Consider the following 20,072-nt stretch of genomic DNA (forward strand, 5'->3'; position numbering starts at 1 on the left):
ACTGCCGATTTAAATTTTCATACAAAATTATAATTTTAGTTAAACATACCGTAGATCTTACCCGGAAGCCCCAGGTTCAATTCCCGGACAGGTCAGGGATTCTTACCTGGATCTGAGGGCTGGTTCGAGGTCCACTCAGCCTACGTGATTTGAATTGCGGAGCTATCTGACGGTGAGTAAGCGGCCCCGGCCTAGAAAGCCAAGAATAACGGCCGAAAGGATTCGACGTGCTGACCACACGACTCCTCGTAATCTGCAGGCCTTCGGGATGAGCAGCGGGTGCCATGGGGTTAGTTTTTATATACCGTAGATACTGCTCAAATCTTTGTCCTTTCAGTTGACATTCCAACTTTTGGAAAATACATGAAGACAGAAAGGACCTAGCAGTAGGATTGAAAACGGCTTTGGTACTGGTTGTATCACTTGATGAGTACTGGTAAAGGTTTATAACAAGTTTGCTGGAAAATTGACATTTTACTCGTAAACATTATCTATTTGCAATTTTATTTTTTTCCTAAAAGCACAATAGCGAAGTACCGGTATTCAAGACTGCGGTTAACGATAAATAACAGATATTTATGAACGTAAATCCCAATGGGCACTCGTCAAAGCCAGGCTGCCAACTCTTCATTACAATACTCGGTTCGTTCAGCAATACAAAACACCTGAACATGATCGTAATCTCCAATGTAACAGTGCTGTTCTGAGGAAGATGTCTAGATAACTGTTTTTCATACCTGTGCAAGTCCTCATTTTTCAATCATTCTCTTTATGGAAAGAAGTAAGGAAATTAGGAGTGCCCACGAGGCGTCAAGGACTATCCATATACAACTTTTACTACTGTAGGAATTTTATGGTCTTCAATAATCAATAATACATTAAATAAATGAGAAAATATATTTAATGACAATGTGCGAATTATATATACATATACGTATCTAAATTAAGAAATGGGTAAATGAGGCTAGGACTACTTGGGACAGAGTTTGAATGTACAGGAGGCATGGGCCTTAATCCCGTCCTGGGAGCAGATGCACATGTTGCATTCGTCCATGTAGGTGATGCCTGGTGCACACCGTTCGCCGTCTGAAACACATTCCACGTCATTAGGGGAACATGTGGGAGGTGGGCATACCCAGTCAGAGCAGGGGGCTAGCTCCTTAATACCACTCACGGGGCACAGGCAAAGGTTGCAGTCCACTTTGAAAGGCGATCCAGGGAAACAGCGTTCCGACAAGACTCCATCCATCGGTCCTCCTGTAACACAGCCAAGCCTCAGTGCCATGCCCTGGAGTCATGAAACATCGGCCCTTTACCGCACCTCGGCATATCAGACCAAGAAGTTTTGACAACCACGACTACAAATTAAGCCGTTAATATCACTTGGAAATAATTTTTCAATGAACGATCACTGTAATTTAACTCTGATGTCAAAGTCCCGATCCTCTTCAACCGCTCAACGTAACGAACGACTTGCAGTTTTTCTGAGTATCAAATGGGGATATCAAAGCACTATTCGATAGTTTCTTACAATGTATCTCAATAGAAAGAAAAGGCGGACGATGGGAGATCATACAATGTTGTAGACAAAGTACAAGGAATCGACATCCTGCATATGGTTTGAGAGATATAAGTGATTGTACTTTTGAGACTGATGTTGCTGTTATAAATGAGAGTTTCAGAACCGTGGTGAACCAAGTCCACTTCGCAATATTTGAAGAAATGGAGCCTAGAATTTTCAGTAAATGATAATACCACTAAAGTGATAATATAAATATAGCACTATACAACGGAAATTATTAATTTCTAACTATGTTGTATTTACCCGTCATGCTCGAGATGTCACTTCTTCAACTAGAAGTATGAAGGGCCCTTTCGAAGTTAAATATAACATTTCGTACATGGGCTTAAGGTCAGTGAGTTATTGTTGGACAACGTGATCAGCAACACTGTTCTGGTCGAATATGTGGTTTTTGTACTGCTAATTAACTAGCGGTAGAAAGGGGAAGAAAACTGTCGTGATATATTTGCTCGTTAGGTTACCGTCCGAACATTCAAGGGGAATTGAAGTCGGTAATCACGGATAACCACTTCTAGGATTGTCGAAGGTTTGATGTTTAACCTAATTCTCTTCTCTATGGTTAACTGAAACAGAGCAGCCCCAATTTCCCCATAATATCCCTGAAAAGAATTTGTGGGAAGCGTGCCCTGGCTGGGAGCTCTTTTCTGCTGACTTCTAGTATACGGTAGCAGTTTGTAACTCTGTTACATGTGCGAGGAAGGTTTATCTGAAATGATGCTTACTGTATATGTGACACAAAATGCTCAAGACAATGAAAATATCGAAAGAGAAAATATAGTATACTGATAGTCGATACCGAAGAACTTCCACAATAAAGAGAAGTAAATGAGATGAATAGTGCAGCCAGTTCCAAGTGCGGAAATAATACTATGTCATTCTTCTTATTGGTCTTGTTGGTGAACAGACGGGGTAAGGTATCGCGATCGCGAAGTGTAGGATCACGTGCTATACTTTTCTAAAGTACAACAACAAAGCTATCATTGGGCAAGTTCAGGAAAAATTATAGTAGAAATAACGAAATGAAGAAAATTTAGACAATTGTGCCCTCCTCTTCCTACACGTAAGTTGTAGTGGAAATGTTGATATAGTGAAGAACGTTACGTCCTATGCTGCCCTTGCAAATAGTAGGTATATATAGTACCTTGCTTTCCTCACCATTTTGTTAGTGCTTATTCAATAAAACTTTTCAGGTTATTCTCCACCAGACCACGTACTTGGGATGTTACAACATTTTAAGCACCATGTAAAAAGAATAAAATATTAACGTAGTAGTAGTAGTAGTAGCCATGCATTGGGCTCACACTAAGTAAATAAGATGTAGGAATGTGGACAAGTTTTCTCACTTTTTCTCGAAATCAGATTAATGTCCCTTGGTTCTACTTGGCGTAATATCATCCATTTTACATGTTGTGAATTCTTTGTGATGTTATTAGGGTTCCTTTTGATCGTCGTCATGAGCACTTGAAAGATTAAACACAATATGTGTAGGTAGTTTTTCTTCCCTCATTTACCTCTTTTGGAAAGAATCAGGACTTCGACGGAGATACCTAAATAGCAAACAGAAGGCTCAGAGCACAAAACAACCACTTGAGATAGCCGAGAAGAAATTTGACAAAGGGTCATGTTTTATGATATAATACGATGAAAGCCAATAAGCAGAGCTCGTATTTATAGGCAAAAGTAAGATATATTCAGCAGAGACAGCGGAATGTGAAACACATTGGCATCGGCATCAAACCAGTGACACATGCTGTTTAAATTTACAATTTTTTCATAATTAATAATAATACATTTTATAGTACTTTTACCATAAGCTAAACTAAAGTACTACAGTAAATACATTTTTGAAATCATGTGTCTTGAACGCACGTGCACCTTGACTGCTTCTTCTAAACACAAATCAATGTCTGTATCAACAATGATTTTTAAATACGAAAACAGTCAAAGGATTCTGGACCATTATTTCATTAACAAAGAAAATATTTTAAATCGGGGAAGTGTTTTATTTTCTTGTGTAGAAAACGAATTTGTTAACATGACAAAAAATGCATACGTTTATTATCGTAATGCCAACTGAGGTAAACGTTGTCATATGGCATTATATGTTCATCTGTCTAAAGGCTCTGTACCGGTACCTATAAATACGACTCAACTACTAATCAAAGGAAAAGAAATAAGGAGACATTGTGGTACAGAGTACAATTAAAACATATACAGTAAGAAATTAAAATTAAAATTAAGTTTATATGTAAGCTATGTTGTAAAGCTATTACTGATATATACTCAAGGAGATTAGTGAGTAAAACTAAAAGCAGTAGTTAAGAAAATAAGCACTATATGGCGCAATCAAAACAGTTAAATGGCATTGCAAAGCCATGCAATACATATTTTAAATGTTGCTTCTGGACATAAGTTTCCATATGGATAACAGTGATACATACCTCAGCTTGGAAACCTCTCTTTCCATACAGATAAACTAATGTTGTCAAGCTCTGCGTCACGGTTTGTATCCCCATAGAAACCAAACGTTCGACTTTTAGTGCTTGTTAACGTGCTGGAAAGAATGACTTTACTTCTCAGTCACTGCATTTGATCAAATAAATTTACAATAAAACATTAAACCGATTAGGCCTACTTACTGTACCTAATGGGTGTCTCGTAAAGTTATAAAACGAATTATTTCTGATAAAACTTGTAATGTCAACCCTTCACGAGGGAAATAGCTTTTTTTCATATCTAGGAACGATGGAACGTCAAGTGTTTTTGTTTACCAAACATCACTTAACATGGAGCGTACCTTGTTTTGTAGAATATAGGTAGCTTTCAGACATCACATTCGTAATACTTCACAGTTAATCAAGACTCTTAATTTTTTCTCAATTTGACATACAGCAGAGGTATTACTTGGACCATTTGTTTGGCTGTGCTAGCAATGTCTGCTGCAAGTCACACTCTGAATTTCCAAGTCAGTTACATGTACGCACCGGCGACAGCCATAGGGTAAGTAGTGATTAAGCGAACTGTGAATATGCATGTAGAATAAAGGATTATAATTACTGAATGATCTTTTTACACGCCCTACGCTGCATATGTCTGACTAGATCTAAGCATATACTGACATATCATGACAAATATTAAAATTGCAATGATATGAGAAGGTGATACGACACATTCAACAAGTTATTTTTTTATTATTTCTTTTTGCAAGTTGATTTACGTCGCACCGACTCAACAAGTTTAAAGCAATATAAATATGAAACTAATGTAGTAAAGTAATGTTTGGAATTTTATTTCGAGGTTTTTCTTTGATTATATATTGATGTAAAAGTAAGATATACAGCTAATTTTCCGTAATTTACTGATTCTTTTAGTCCAAGGACAATCGAACAGTAGATGGATAACAGACGTGATTTTTATATAAGTAGAGAAAATTATTGCCAGTAGCAAATGTCGTGCCTCTATGGGAATGTGGCAGGAATAAGTGGTCGAGGTAGCTAGATGTATGTGTGGCAGGTTAAATTATTAACGTTAGAACCATTTTGGGAGTGGTAGACTTCTCGCTTTCTTAAAGTTGTTGCTGTTGTTGATGATGATTATTGTTGTTTTAGGTCATCGGCCTTTTCGGTTATCGGCCCTTTTTAAAGCTGGATAGTAAACTGTTCATATCCAGTAACACTAGTAAATGGTTGCTTTTCAGTATTTGACCAGTCACAAAAAGGGTCTTTCCTTACAGCACAACTAGAAAGCAAATCATTTTTCAGGGTAAGTTGTACCATATTTCGATATGCTTGACATCTTATCTGAATCAACCTTTCTTATATATTCTTGGAGGCTGCTCACTCACATCTGCTGAAAGAAAATACAATTACTCATCAAAATTTACGTCTGTCGAACAATAAGAATTTACTTCTTTTGTATACCAAATATTAAGACGTGACTTAATACACGAATATTCCTTTACATACGATTTCCTTTTTTGAGTTTGTAGCAGGAAAGACGTACGCTGATGTTTTTACTAATGAAAATACCCATCAAAGGTCAGAATCACTTACCTTACCAGGTATGTCACCGGGTCTAAATGCTCGAAAACAAGTGAAACCCGGCTAATTGCACCAAACCGATGGCCCCGAGTCTCATGGTGATGGTCCTTCCTGTCAACTCAAACGTTTCGCCCGCAGTGCCATATAACATTAAAAGACATACCTTGCGAGATTTCTTTCCCAAGTTTTAGCTGTTGATATTAAAGGCAACTCAGTTTCACTACTAGACTCAGGGGGTGATCATAACGATGAAAAGGCTTTGTATGATTCAATTCCTGGTAAAAACATTCCTCTAAGCACTGTAACTAATTGAGTTTAAGCATACTCGTATATATTTGAACTGATATTGGGACACATTAGAGGAAATACTTTTGAAATCCCACTAGAGGTAGCGTCTGTATTCCAGAGGAGCTGCTATGAGAGGTGTCTGCTCATGTTCGGCGTGGCCTAATTTTCTGCTGGCAGTTGCTTTAAATATGCCCGACGTCAGGCTAGGGTGACAGGCCAGTCGATTGAACATCGTCGCAACTAAATGGATGGAGATGTAAGTACAGCTTAGTGTAACTGCTAGGGAATTCCCCGTAAGTGACGCGCGTTAGCCCTGCCTACCAAACATGAGGAATAGACAAGGGCTACCGACTCATGAACGGAGTCTGGTAAAGAAGTTATTCCGTGAGATATCACTGCGCACCACCACGCTCAACACAGGATGCTTAGCGGTGGATGCAGTGAGCTCGCAGTTGTTCTCAAACGCCGACAAGTGACCATCGTCTGTATACAGGAGATTAGGTGGAAGGGTCAGAAATCCTACAATATTGGTGAAGGCTACAAACGCATTTACCACACCACAACCAAGAGTAGAGGCGTGGCCATCGTAGTTAACTCCGAACTATGCAGCCGAGTCGCTGAAGTTCATAGACGTTCCGATCGTCTCATCTCCTCTACCCTTGACGCTGATGACCGCCACTTGCGTATATTCTCTACTTATGCTCCCCAAACGAAGTTACGATGAAGAGGGGAAATACCATTTCTGGAATAAGCTATTCGATCATATCTCATACTGTCATACGGAGGAAATCCTTCTCTGTGGTGACCCGTCATGTACGGAGTACATGGGAACAACAGATATGGCACGAGGAATGACTATAAGAGAAGAATCCTCGATATGGCCGACGCTTCCAACCTCCTCCTCCTCATTAAAACATTTTCCAGAAAACGGACCAGCCACCTGTTCACTTACTCCAATGGCAATGACAACAGCCGTATTGACTTTCTCTACATGCGGAAACGTGACTTTCCTGATGTGACCGATGCGAAGGATATTCTATGTGACAGCCTGGCTCTTGAACATAAGCTCCTCGTAGCTGATGTGAAAATCATGGTAAGCAGAAGTCGCGGCACAGTAGTGCATGAGGCGATCACGTGGTGGAACTGCGCGACTAGAAACAAGCCACCATGAATAGCATAACGTTCCCTGAGATGATCCCGGACTGGGGGAAACGAGAGAAACCTCCCAGTAGGGTGCATTTGCATGTGATATTGTTATACATCCGGGTGTCTCCTGGGCAACGGACTAGGACTCTTCCTAGACGGCTGATTCTCTCACACCAGAAGCAGAACTAATCAATCTTAAAATGTATTTTAAGAAACGGCTCTTTTCAGAGCCATCCATGACAATAATATCCATAAATATTGAAGGCCTGCCAGCTGCCAAAGAGGAACTCTTGAAAAAACTATGCCAAGATCAGAAATGTGACGTCTTGTGCATTCAGGAAACGCATAGGGATGAACATCAGAAACGTCCAAAGATTTCAGGAATGATTTTAGTTGCAGAAAGGCCTCATGCGAAATATGGTAGTGCTGTATTTGTAAAGCCAGACATCCAGATCATCAGTACTCATCATACTGAAGATAACGACATCGAAATAATCACCGTGGAGTTAAGCAACATGACCATTACATCTGTGTACAAGCCTCCAAATGAAAAGTTCTCTTTCTTACCACCTGCAAATTTTGGTAATCAAACAAAGTCAATAGTAATCGGTGACTTTAACAGCCGTAGTCACGTCTGGGGATATGCTCAAGAAGATGAGAATGGAGAGATCGTCATTGCATGGGCTGAAACTCAGGAGCTTTCCCTTATTCATGACAGTAAGCTTCCCTCCTCCTTCAACAGTGGAAGATGGCACCGAGGGTATAACCCAGATCTTCTCTTTGTGAGCAACTGCTTTGTGCAGCAATGTTCTAAAGAAATGGGTTCACCAATCCCAAGAACACAACACCGGCCACTAATATGTCACCTCTCTTCACCCATAAGACCACACGCTACCTTCAAGGTATAACTCGTGAAACAACAGCTCTGCTGCATGATTACTACAGGCTTCACGAAGAAGACCCATTTAGTGAGCAAACGATTCAAGCAGCACAAAGTGTTCTTTCCTCTATCTCCCAGGCAAAGAAGGAGACATGGATGAAGATGATGTCTGAAGTCGATATGGGTAGGAGCAGTCAAGAAGCTTGGAGACTTTTAAAACACTTGAGCAATGATCCTACGCAAGGTAACACACATGTCAATGTGAGTGCAGATCAAATAGCACACCAACTTTTGCTTAATGGAAAACCAAAGCTTTCCATGAAAGTAGGGAAGAATCCTATAGTCAGACAACCAGACGAGAGCAATGAGTTATCTAAACATTTCACACTAACTGAACTGGAATTAGCTCTCAGTAAGTGTAAGATTGGGAAGTCAGCAGGACTCGATGACCTTCGAATGGAACAAATTAAGAACTTTGGTCCTACTGCGAAGTGCTGGTTGCTAGAACTCATGAATAACTGCATTCAGCCTTCCATGATACCTAAAATATGGAGGAAGGCTAGGGTCATAGCCATTTTAAAACCAGGCAAAGATAAAAATGACCCTAGGAGCTACAGGCCAATCTCCTTATTATGCCATCTTTTTAAGATTCTGGACAGACTAATCCTCAATAGGTTGACTGATAAAATCGAGCCACTTCTGATTCCACAGCAAGCTGGATTCAGGAGAGGGAAAAGCTGCATATCACAGGTGTTGAAATTAAGTCAATACATAGAAGATGGCTTTGAAAGCCGGAAAATCACAGGAGCTGCATTTATAGATCTCTCGGCAGCATATGATACTGTTAATCACCGAATTCTCCTTGGAAAGGTATACAGCATGACAAAGGACTTCCATCTGACTTGTGCCATTAGAAACCTACTTCAAAATCGAAGTTTCTTCGTTGAGTTCCAGGGAAAAAGAAGCAGGTGGAGGATACAGAAGAACGGACTACCTCAGGGAAGTGTGTTGGCACCAATGCTTTTCAATATTTACACAAATGATCAGCCTCTTCCTGCCGGGACGAATAGTTTCATCTATGCTGATGATTGTGTCATCACATCTCAGGGGGATAACTTCGAGGCGATTGAACAAACGTTGTCCACAGCTCTAGACACTCTTGCTGGCTATTACATGAAGAATCAACTAACACCAAACCCAACTAAGACGAAAACCTGTGTTTCCCATCTAAACAACAGAGAAGCTTCCCGAACTCTGAAGGTCACTTGGCAAGGCATAGCATTACAACACAATCCTACTCCGAAGTACCTCGGAGTCACTCTGGATTGTGCCTTAACCTACAGAAAACATTGTTTGAACATCAAGCAGAAAGTGGCTGCTAGAAACAATATTGTGCTGAAACTAACTGGAACATTTTGGGGAGCACAACCAGACACAGTGAGGACATCTGCCCTTTCGCTCTGCTATTCCGCAGCTGAATACGCACGCCCGGTGTGGTACAAATCTTGCCATACCAAAGCAGTTGATGTAGCACTCAACGAAACCTGCCGCATTATTACTGGATGTTTGAGACCTACACCTTTGGAAAAAGTGTATTGCCTTGCAGGGATAGCACCTCCCGATATTCGCCGTGAAGTGGCAGCCAAGAAAGAAAAGAGAAAGGTGTTGACATCGGAAGCCCACCCTTTGTTTGGATATGAGCCACCACGCCAGCGGCTTAAGTCTAGGAAAAGCTTCTTGAAAGTAACCGAAACACTTGCAGGAACAGCGCAGCAAGCAAGAATTCAAGAATGGCGCGTCAGGAGTCAACATACGAGGATCAGTCAATGGATGACCCCAAAAGAGGAACTCCCTCCTGGCCATGTCACAGATTGGGTGAATTGGAGAGCACTGAACAGACTGCGCTCTGGTGTTACGCGGTGCAGGGTAAACCAGAAGAAATGGGGTTTCGAAGTGGACAGTACCTTGTGTGTATGTGGAGAAGAGCAGACCACAGCCCATTTGCTGCAATGCAGTTCATGCCCATTCAGCTGCACAACAGAAGACCTGGTTAAAGCGAAGCCAAATGCACTTGATGTTGCAAGGTTTTGGGCTCACATAGTTTAATGTGGCTCTTCGCCATTGGAGTATTTATATTATGTTTTATGTTTTTCCTTATCTTTAATTTTAAACTTATGTATGCTTCTGACACGATATATAATCCCGGACTTACCACACAACACGTGATTCATACTTCATGACACTCTTACCTCTGCCGCAAAAGCAGTTCTGGGAATCAGGAAGTCTGGGAATCGGCACATAAACAAGTTCGCTTGGCTGTAGATATATCAGGTAAACGTCAAGGCATGGTGTCCCCAGAAGACGACGAAAACTGGTTTAAATACACCGATAGTCGGAGAGGGACCAAAAGGACACCGGCAGGATCACAAACCGACCACTGCCATGATACATATGAGCAACTGGGTACAAAAGAGGGTGTGAAGAGAAAATCTACCGTCTCGCAAGGACGCGAGCTATGGCTGCCCAAGACATTGCGCATTACAAGTTTGTGAAGGACAAGGAGGGCGCTAAAAGAGGCTATCATCAAAAGACTGGAAGCCTTAGAACTTTGGCTTCATAGAAGAATGCTTAGAGTCTCGTGGATTGACCATGCCACCTATGAACAAGTACTACAGAGAGCAAAATGCAAAAAAGAACTGGTAACCACCATCAAATGCAGAAAAATTGCATACCTAGGGCATGTTTTGCGTGGTGAAAAATACGCAGTTTTACATCTAATTTTGAAAGGCAAAATTGAAGGGCACCGAGCAGTAGGCAGAAGGAGAACAACATGCCTTAAGAATGTTAAAGACTGGGCAGGCATAAAAAGTACCTAAGAACTGTACCGTGTTGCTGAAGACAGAAAAGCACTCTCCACATTGATCGCCAACGTCCGGAAGACTGGGCAGGACACATAGAAGAAGAAGAAGAAGAAGAAGAAGAAAAGATTAATAGACAAAACAACGATTCTCAAACGCTGGAAAGAGCACGTTAAAGAGATGTTTGCATCGAGTTTTCACATGCAGAAATATGTGCTGTCCTTATTCCTTGCAACACACCTTATGAAGGCTATCGAAAGCATCAAGAACCACAAAGCTCCTACCGATGACCTACCAGCAGATCATCATCTTTATATTCGCGATATCCTCCTGGTGTAGGATCCGTTCTCCGAATGTTCGAGCACATTGTCCGATCCACCGCGTCGTCAGGGAGGAGGCCGGTAACAGTTATGTCCTTATTGACCAGGTCCCGCCATCTCGCTTATTGTTGATGTCGAGGAGCTAGGCAGTTTTGGTGATGGAAATAGATGTTGCTCTGAAAACATGTCCATACTACAGCATCCGAAATTCCCTCATCCTTCAGTGATAGATAACACATGAAGTTCAGGTCGGAAGTTGTTATTGGTGACTTGGTCAAACCAAGAAGCACCTATGATCCAACGGAGCATATGCATTTCCATGGTATGGAGACGTCTTTTGATATCCACTGTTGCCGGCCAGCACTCGGTGCGATATAGTATGCTTGTCTTGTAGATCTCGGATTTGAGACGTATTGACATTTTTCTGTCGTATAGCACACCAGTAAATTTACGCCAACGCATCCGGGCCTCATTTACCCTTGTTCTAATATATATGGAAACTAAATGATCTTCAAAGCTCCGAGCTCACCTGGCTCACCGACTACTTCAATTGTTGGCGCTGGACGCGTTCCTGCTGATTGGGTTTCAACCATTAAAGTGCCATTTTAATAAATAATGATTATCTGGCACTGTGCTCCAACTAACGTTCCATGATCTTCGAGGGCATTCTAGACCAGCGCATTGGAAATATCGTTAATCTCAGCATCAACTACTGTGGAGGTTCTTTTAAAACGTTTGAATCCTTCTTTACATATTCAAAATAACTCTCTGCAAGGCATTTCAAAATTCACAGTCATCTGGAATTCAGCTGTTACTAGCTAAGAAAGCGGTTGCTCACGCCAGTCCACTTGTAACGCATTCATGAAACATTATGCGTTTTTCGAAAAGCTTGTAGCCAAAGCAAGAAGAGAGATTCTTATCAACGACTGTTCATATGTTAAGAAAATCGAGAACCTGTTCGCACAGTAAACTTAACCAATCATAACTGATGAGGTAGTATAAAGAATACTTGCGAAGTAGACATTCAACTGGTGGGTTGAAGAACGAAAGAATCTGTCTTACGGGGAAAATGAAAACGTAGAGTAGATTTAAGAGTAGATAGAAAAATGACTGAGTTCGATAGCTGCAGTCGCTTAAGTGCGGTCAGTATCCAATATTCGGGAGATAGTAGGTTCGAACCCCACTGTCGGCAGCCCTGAATATCGTTTTCCGTGGTTTCCCATTTTCACACCAGGCAAATGCTGGGGCTGTACCTTAATTAAGGCCACGGGCGCTTCCTTCCCTGTCCCATCGTCGCCATAAGACCTGTCTGTGTCGGTGGGACGTAAAGCAACTAGCAAAAAAGATAGAAAAATTTAAATGAGGACATATGATCTGCTCTAGTAGTCCTAGTTAAATATTGGTCAGTGATTCTAACAAAACATTACTTAAATAGTTAAAGAAAAGAGATTTTCATTAAAAACGTCCGAACTGAATCTTACGTACATCCATTGTATTAATCTTATTGACATAAGATTAATTACTTATTTGAAACATAACAATTCGTTCATAGTAGATTTATATTTTTGACTATATATCCGAGAAAGAGTTGTGCAATCTATCTTATTCTTTATATATATTTATTTATTTATTTATCATAAGTCTGTACAGAGTTCTCCTCCATTTTCACAGACACTATACATGGGTGTACATAAATGCATGAATGAGTTTTTTTTTTAATGATTCCATGACCGAGTAATATTGTCATGCATGCATGAATAAATGAATGAACACTTCCCTCCCAGTCACGGATAGCCACCAACTGAGGAGAGAGCATTCGGTTGGCAGGATAAATGCATGGATGGGATTATGTATGACTACTGCCCGGTCGTGTTATCCACCCCTGGTGAGAAAAAGGAGCCACCTTCCCAAGGATAACACGTCCGGCCCTTTCCCTTGAGGCCCAAACGGAAGACCCCACCTGATCTAATAGCTGTCAAACACTAATTTCTCACCATTCCCTAATTTCTGCGAGGCACACGTAAACGGAAATCCCGCACCCCATGTGCCCCCCTCCCTATTCTTCTTTCTCTGTTGCATTTAGATCACTCTACATATTCGATTGGGATAGGCCCGTCCTATCCCGTCCTACTTCGGTTATAGCCTTACATATATCTTATTCTTTATCCTAGCCTTATCTCGTGTCATGCAGGGCCGGCGTAAAACTTTCTTCGGCTTATTCCAGTTACTTTTGGGGTTGCTGGGGTCACTCAGGCTCGTTTTAGCCAAGGTTTAAGGCCATTTGCCCTTCCTGACGCCTCATGACTTTTAAAATGAAAATATGAACCTAGGATTGACCGGGATTCGAACCTCAGCTTCCGTGTGGGAAGCCAGTAGCACTGAGCTAATCGAACTCCCAAGAGTTATTCGATCAATAAGTTTTAGAAATAACGATCTAATGTACATACAACACCGTGATGATATAATCATTTCTGATGATATTAGTGTACAATATTAATACTCGCTTCGAAAACTGAATACACATTGAATGCAAACAAAGGGAAACCTTCATTGAAGGATAAGCTCTAATATCGCTGTATTTGTTATTAGTGGGAGCGAAGTTTTCTTGGGGGTTTGTTCCACCGTAACTCGAAAACGGCTATATGTGAAACTTGGTGCATATTTATATGTATTCAAAGTTAAATTCTAGATGAATTCAGCAAAATAAAATGTAGAACAAGTTGATAAAAAATGATCTTGACTCTTAAATTCTTACAACTTTAAAGATCTTAAGCCTGTCAAAGCACTACTGTAATTATAACACGTATAACATGTCTGTAAAACACACTAATAAACAAAGAATGACATGTTTCGTTCCACAAGAAGATCCTCAGATACTACCAAATCACTTTTAACCATGTCTATATCTGAAGAGAAGGTGGTAAGCAATAACTCTATTCAACAGAGAGCGGAGGATAGGGTTATATGATTGATTATGTCATGCATTGTGTGTATTAGCGAGTAAATTAAATTCTGGCATTTTCGAACGATTGCAAACAGAGAAAATACTATAAGGAAATCATTCTATATCCAAATATTATGTATATAAAAAAATTAATCAGAAGCATATGCTTATCTATAATAGCTAGTTCACGAGACGATTTTGTGCAGTTTCCGTCTTTACCGTTTACAGCCCGAACACGAACAAATACTTTCTGTAGGAATTATTTCGAATTCACAGTTTTCCAGGAGTAACTTCTGAAAGATACCAACAACAAACAGGCAATAGGTAGTATAACCTATAAACATCGAATGTCTCAGTAGAAAGAGCTGATATACTGACACATATTATTTTAAATATAATCTTAAAGATACGTATATCAAGATATACATGAATCCAGGCACCGGCTGGGAGGGTCCATTGTGTCATAATTTGAGAAACTCTGAAAGAAAATATCAACAAATAACAGTTAATGCCACTCATACAGTAGACAACTACAGGAGAGCAATTCAGTGAGTAGTTAATTACAAGCTCATAAAAGTGAATTATGCGAAATGAAGAGTGATTTTATATTCATTCGCATGCGACACTATCACGTTGCTTACAAGCGACAAAGCCACATGCATTTAAAAACATATTTTATAAACCACAACCTGTAACTGGGAATATCAATGTTAGTTGTTGTCCGAAACCTTAGAGATCAGTGTGATTTTCTTTACTTCGTTGTGATGCTTGCATCAGAACTTCTTACTAGCGTTTACATCATTCCCCATCATCGACTTCTCACTGACTGATATTCAACTCAGTGCCTCGTTTTCAAATTAAAAACTGAATAACTGAAACTAGGTTATTTTTCAAGACACATATGCAAATCAGATACTATTTATTTACTAATCGAACCTCATTCTCAAAGTGTACTTTAATATTTTGAACGGTGAAATCAGACCAAGTTCCGTTATGTGCATGGTATATAATTGCAATTCGTGAAAGATTTAATAAACGACGGATGTTTATGATGTATTCATAAAAGTACCCAAGATATATCTGTTATGTTTATCGGTCTATTATAACAGTATTTTCAGTACCACCCACATGCCTTTAAGTTTACTCAGCTTTATTCTATTTGCAGTGTCATCCTTCAAACTTAAACTATCTCTTGTTAGGTGAGTGTTATAAAGAGGTTACATTTTAAAATGGGAAGTATGCGTAGACTGATACAGTATAAAAGTACCTGTACTTTTAACAGTACCGAACTGTGAATTAGCATGTTATGGACACGGGCATCTAATTAAATGAGTAAATTACAAGTAAAACAGGTCGATACATAGCTTCAGTGATGTCTAACAATTCTCATCTGACCTGTATGTCCTGATTCTTTCGTAAGTAACGTATTAAACTTACTTGAATAAACCTAGGCTAGACATGTCTCCTTAAATGATACGGTGCTGCACAGCAAACATGCAGTTCTTTAAATTCATGTTTGTATATCATAATAAACTATTGTATAAGTCGTTTTTTCACTGATATTGACAGTGATGCTCGTATACAATAGCAAGTGCATATTATGCTGAATCCAGAAAACACTGTACAATATATTTTCCACTAAACCTCTTGGAACGCAAGTGGTGCGAAAAATGCATATAAATTTGAAATTCTTACACAAACACCAAACATTCTATACAATATGTAAGCTATCTCATTCTCAATGTGGATTTTAGGCCTCAAATGAAAACTAACATTGGTTTCGATGATGGCGAATGTTGTACAGCTGCATAATCGAGAGCAATAACGGCCAATAATATACTGAATCTGATCTCCAAGGTTTAATTTTTCACACCTGCATGCTGTTAGTGAGCCCCTCGCCTTCTCCTGAAAGACGAACAACAGTTAGTACTTATTCTAGGAACATCATGTTTCTCAGAACAAAAGTTTTAAGTTTGCTCCTAATCTTCTCGCTCTGACACATTTTATAAGCAAAACAAGAAATAAATTTAGAGATACAATATACAGTATTGCATATAGTTTTTAATAATAGAGTGATCTCCACTTTTATACATAACTTATATATATGCCAAATGAAAGACATTTCTAGTACTGAAAATGTCTTGTTTCATTCAACCATACAGTGATTGCAGAATAAACACACTGTGTACTGTAATAATTATTTACGTTACGAGGGATGAAAGTGAGGTTTTTACGTATGAATTGTCAGGTGAGATAAGAATTTCGAATCGAATATCTAAGTGAAACACTTTTGCCCGTGTAACATACAGTAGTTTATTTTAAATTTCTTTGTATTATTTAGATAATATTAAGATGAACACATTATGCTTATTTCAGGGACACCGCCCATGAAAGAATCTGTCTACACCATTCAAGCAAGACCAACTCCAATCTTACTTTCGATTGTTCCAAGATGGCAATTCGAGTGGCTTACCACTTTAAAAACTTAGGTTCCTTGTTTTCATATGCAGCCGGTATAATTTCATGAATCTTGACGATAATTGTTAGTTTCTTTGTAAAATAAAAGTGCGCAAAAGTATTTATATGAGTCAGTAGACAATTAAATTCTGATATATATGCAGTAATGTGATGATGATGTTTTGTATAAAGGCCTAACATCTAGGTCATCGGCCCTTAATTTACAAAGTGAGACGAAATGCAATGACAATTTAAAAGTCCAAAATCATCCACTGACTAGAATTCAAAATGTGATGATGAAGAATGAATGGATGAATATGAATTTAAAATAGTCAGTGGATCCGACCCGCAATGTCCCACCTTTCCAGAAACTATCTTAAAACAATAGTATTACTGACAAAGGGGCTGCTTTTAAAGCACAATCCTGAATGGATGATACTTGTTGTCTAAAGTGAATTTGCTGAGTCTTCTTTCTATTTGTAGAGAATGGTTGCCTAGTTGTACCTTCTTCTTAAAACAATAATCACCACCACCACTTCCTCTTTATAATGATGAACATATTTCCATCTCCAAAAGGATTTATACATTGTGGACAATGTCTTGATTCCCTATAGCGATATGGACGTAGTAAGACGTAAGGAATTAGAATTTGCTTGGAACAACTTTGAAATTATTGGCTTCAGCTTACGCAAAGTATTTGCCAGAGTGATATGGACTGGACTATTACAGTTTCTTACTCATATCCAGGAGCCTATATATCAGTACAAAAACTAACATCATGACTATCTTGATAGAATTAGTTGGTAAGAATCAATCAAAAGTGACCTGCATTTATGGGCAGTCGCCCAGGTGGCAGATTCCCCATCTGTTGTTTTCCTAGCCTTTTCTTAAATGATTTCAATAACATTGGAAATTTATTGAACATCTGCCTTGGTAAGTTATTCCAATCCCTAACTCCCCTTCCTATAAATGAATATTTGCCCCAATTACAGCTTGCTCTAAATGTAACCAAGAAAGCCTTGTACCTCACAGCTGTCGAGAAACAGAAAGCTGTTCCAGCTGTGGCAATTTTTATCATAAAATGAATGTGTTATATGGTATGAATGAAGGTACAATCATTTATGAGAGAACGACTCAATTTCTGAAGTGAATATGTAAATAGTGGATTAATAGAGATGCTTAGTATAAATCTTCACATTATTTTATTTTGAATTTTCTAGTAATTCTGTTTTATTTTTGTAACTACTCATTTAGGCAAAGCTGTTAGTTAGACAAAATGTATCTATTAACTTACATGTCGTAATTATTTACCTGTTTCATTATGTCAGTGTTGTGTTATTCATATTTTAAACGATGCTAAGATACTGAATTAACCTAACTAATGCATTCGTTAGTAATCTCCTTCTTGTTTATTGTGCATAATTTCAATTATTGTTTATAATGTAGATGTTTTCGACATTCATCTTCGAGTTCCTGTAGGAAATTAATCTAGTATGCGAAGTTTTCGTTTCGAAATAAAGTTACTAAGATGAAGCTGTAACCTCGAAGAGGCGGCAGCTGATCTCCTTATGAGTACGATTTTGATTTTGATATTACGGTCTGAGATATTGTAGACAGTTTCGATTCAAGATTATTGCGTTCAGTTCGGGGCCCACCATTAAAATAGTCGATAGATGTAATAATAAGGGAGGAAGTTTCAGACGTAGAAATGAATGTTCTACAAAATATCTGTGTAAGATAAATTGAGGAAACTATTGGGAAAATGATCCCTAACAAATGGGATTCATAAAAAAAGAAAATTACAATTCTGTTCTTGGAAGTCAACGAACAACGTAAATCAATAAAATAAGAAATCTCAGATCCTCTAGATGTGAATGTTTCAGTGGCACTTAACTCAATAATGTCAGATAATCTCACTTAATCTACGTTGAAAAATGTTATTCATTAAAAGGTGAAAGAAAATGTATGAGATGGCTAAGTAAAGTGTTGATTTGTGTTCCAGTATTGAATTAATAAATTAACTGACCGGTGAATATACAGTGACCACCAAACAAGAGTTTACGACACACACACACGGTTACTGCAGAACAGCTGGATTTTGGCTACGCGCTCACATGACGCTTTGTAGCCATCCGTTAAGTGGCTAAGTAACTGTTTTAGATGCATTGAAACGACTTCTGATGGTATGTTTTAGGTTAACAGAAATCGATTGTAGTAAATAACTACAGAATCGTAAAGTTTCTCATTATTTTGAAGAACGTAAACGTATGATGTTCGACATAGTAACAAATAAAATAAAATTCCATAATAATAAAGTTTCTGGTTTCAAGTTGGAAAAGAGGTGAATTAGACGACTGCTTTGCGAGTACTTGTATCAGAACACATGTGAATCAATACTTATATTTTTCCAATCACTACTCATGTCAGGTCTTGTCGATTTGTTACTTTAAATATAACTAGCTCACAGTTTGCTATTTCTTTCGCTGATTATGGCAGCAAGCATGTTTCAGGTTAATAGGCCTACATTCTTAAATATGGGGTAATTTGTCCAATAAACTTCTCAGCCAATGAAGATTTTAAGAATCTTAAGTAGCTTTTCAAACGTAATATTGGGAGATCGAGAAGGACCTGATCATCCTCAACACTAAGATACTTCTGTTGAGAAACACCGTACATTAGTATAACATAGGAACAAAGATAATAAGATAAGAAACCCCAGATTCTCTAGACGTTAATGTTCCAGTGGCACTTAATAATTTCAGATAATCTAGTTCATGATCCGTACGGAGAACCGATATGATAGACTAAGGGCCGGTATTATAATGAAGGTTTAAACTGAAGATTGAGTTAAACTGTAACTTGAGTTTAAACCGATGTTGAGTCTTACAGTATAATGGCCGGCCTAAGTTAAACTGAGGTGAAGAAGGAAATATACGATCTTCGTAGCAGTGACTTGCGAGCAAAGATGACTATCGGTAATGTTTTGTTTAATTCTTGTAAGTAAAATGGCGGATAAAAACAAGAAACGTTGTCGTAATTTTACTTGTAAGGAAATGGAATTGCTTGTGCAATTAGTATAGAAATATTTATATAGTCCGTGAAACAGTGGCCTTATGAATTTCTCCGAAATCTCCCATTGTAATAAACATACTACCGGAGGCATAAAACCACAATGCTATTAGTAGCTGACTGAGGGGTTCTACAGCATGAATTCTGAAATTAAAGGAAGTTACTTTATTTTCTAAAATTTACACTTTTGACATTCAAACAGTTCAGTCATTTTTACATTCTTACCTTTTCGTTGTATGTTTTATTCTAGCACCAATTTGCTGAAATAGGGTTATGATAGTCTGTTTTGTAAGCCTAAACCTATTTTAAAACCCTGTTTCATTCAATATATGAAGGTGACGTGCCTTTGCTCGAAAAACTCGTGGTGCCCGTGGTCACTCAATAATATGAACCACTTTTTCATCATCGCTTAATATTTCTTCAAAAGCCTCAAAAATATCTTCCAGATCCATTCATTCTGCCATGGTGTAAGGTTATGTATTGTTAAA

General features: G+C 38.7%; 1 protein-coding gene across 5 annotated transcripts in view; it reads right to left on the minus strand.

Moving 5' to 3' along the window:
• Positions 1–883: 883 nt before the first annotated feature.
• LOC136865636 (U-reduvitoxin-Pr21) overlaps positions 884–20,072 on the minus strand; it is a 112,317-nt gene continuing 93,128 nt past the window's right edge. For 4 of the 5 annotated variants that reach the window (XM_067142423.2, XM_067142421.2, XM_067142420.2 and 1 more), the window contains one exon: positions 884–1,257. In XM_067142423.2, coding sequence (XP_066998524.2) covers positions 971–1,257 — 287 coding nt within the window. In that variant the 3' untranslated portion in view covers positions 884–970. The remainder of the gene's footprint in view (positions 1,258–20,072) is intronic. The other variant, XM_067142424.2, reaches the window with a different exon arrangement.

The sequence above is a fragment of the Anabrus simplex genome, chromosome 1 (assembly GCF_040414725.1).
Source record: "Anabrus simplex isolate iqAnaSimp1 chromosome 1, ASM4041472v1, whole genome shotgun sequence".
Lineage (NCBI taxonomy): Eukaryota > Metazoa > Arthropoda > Insecta > Orthoptera > Tettigoniidae > Anabrus > Anabrus simplex.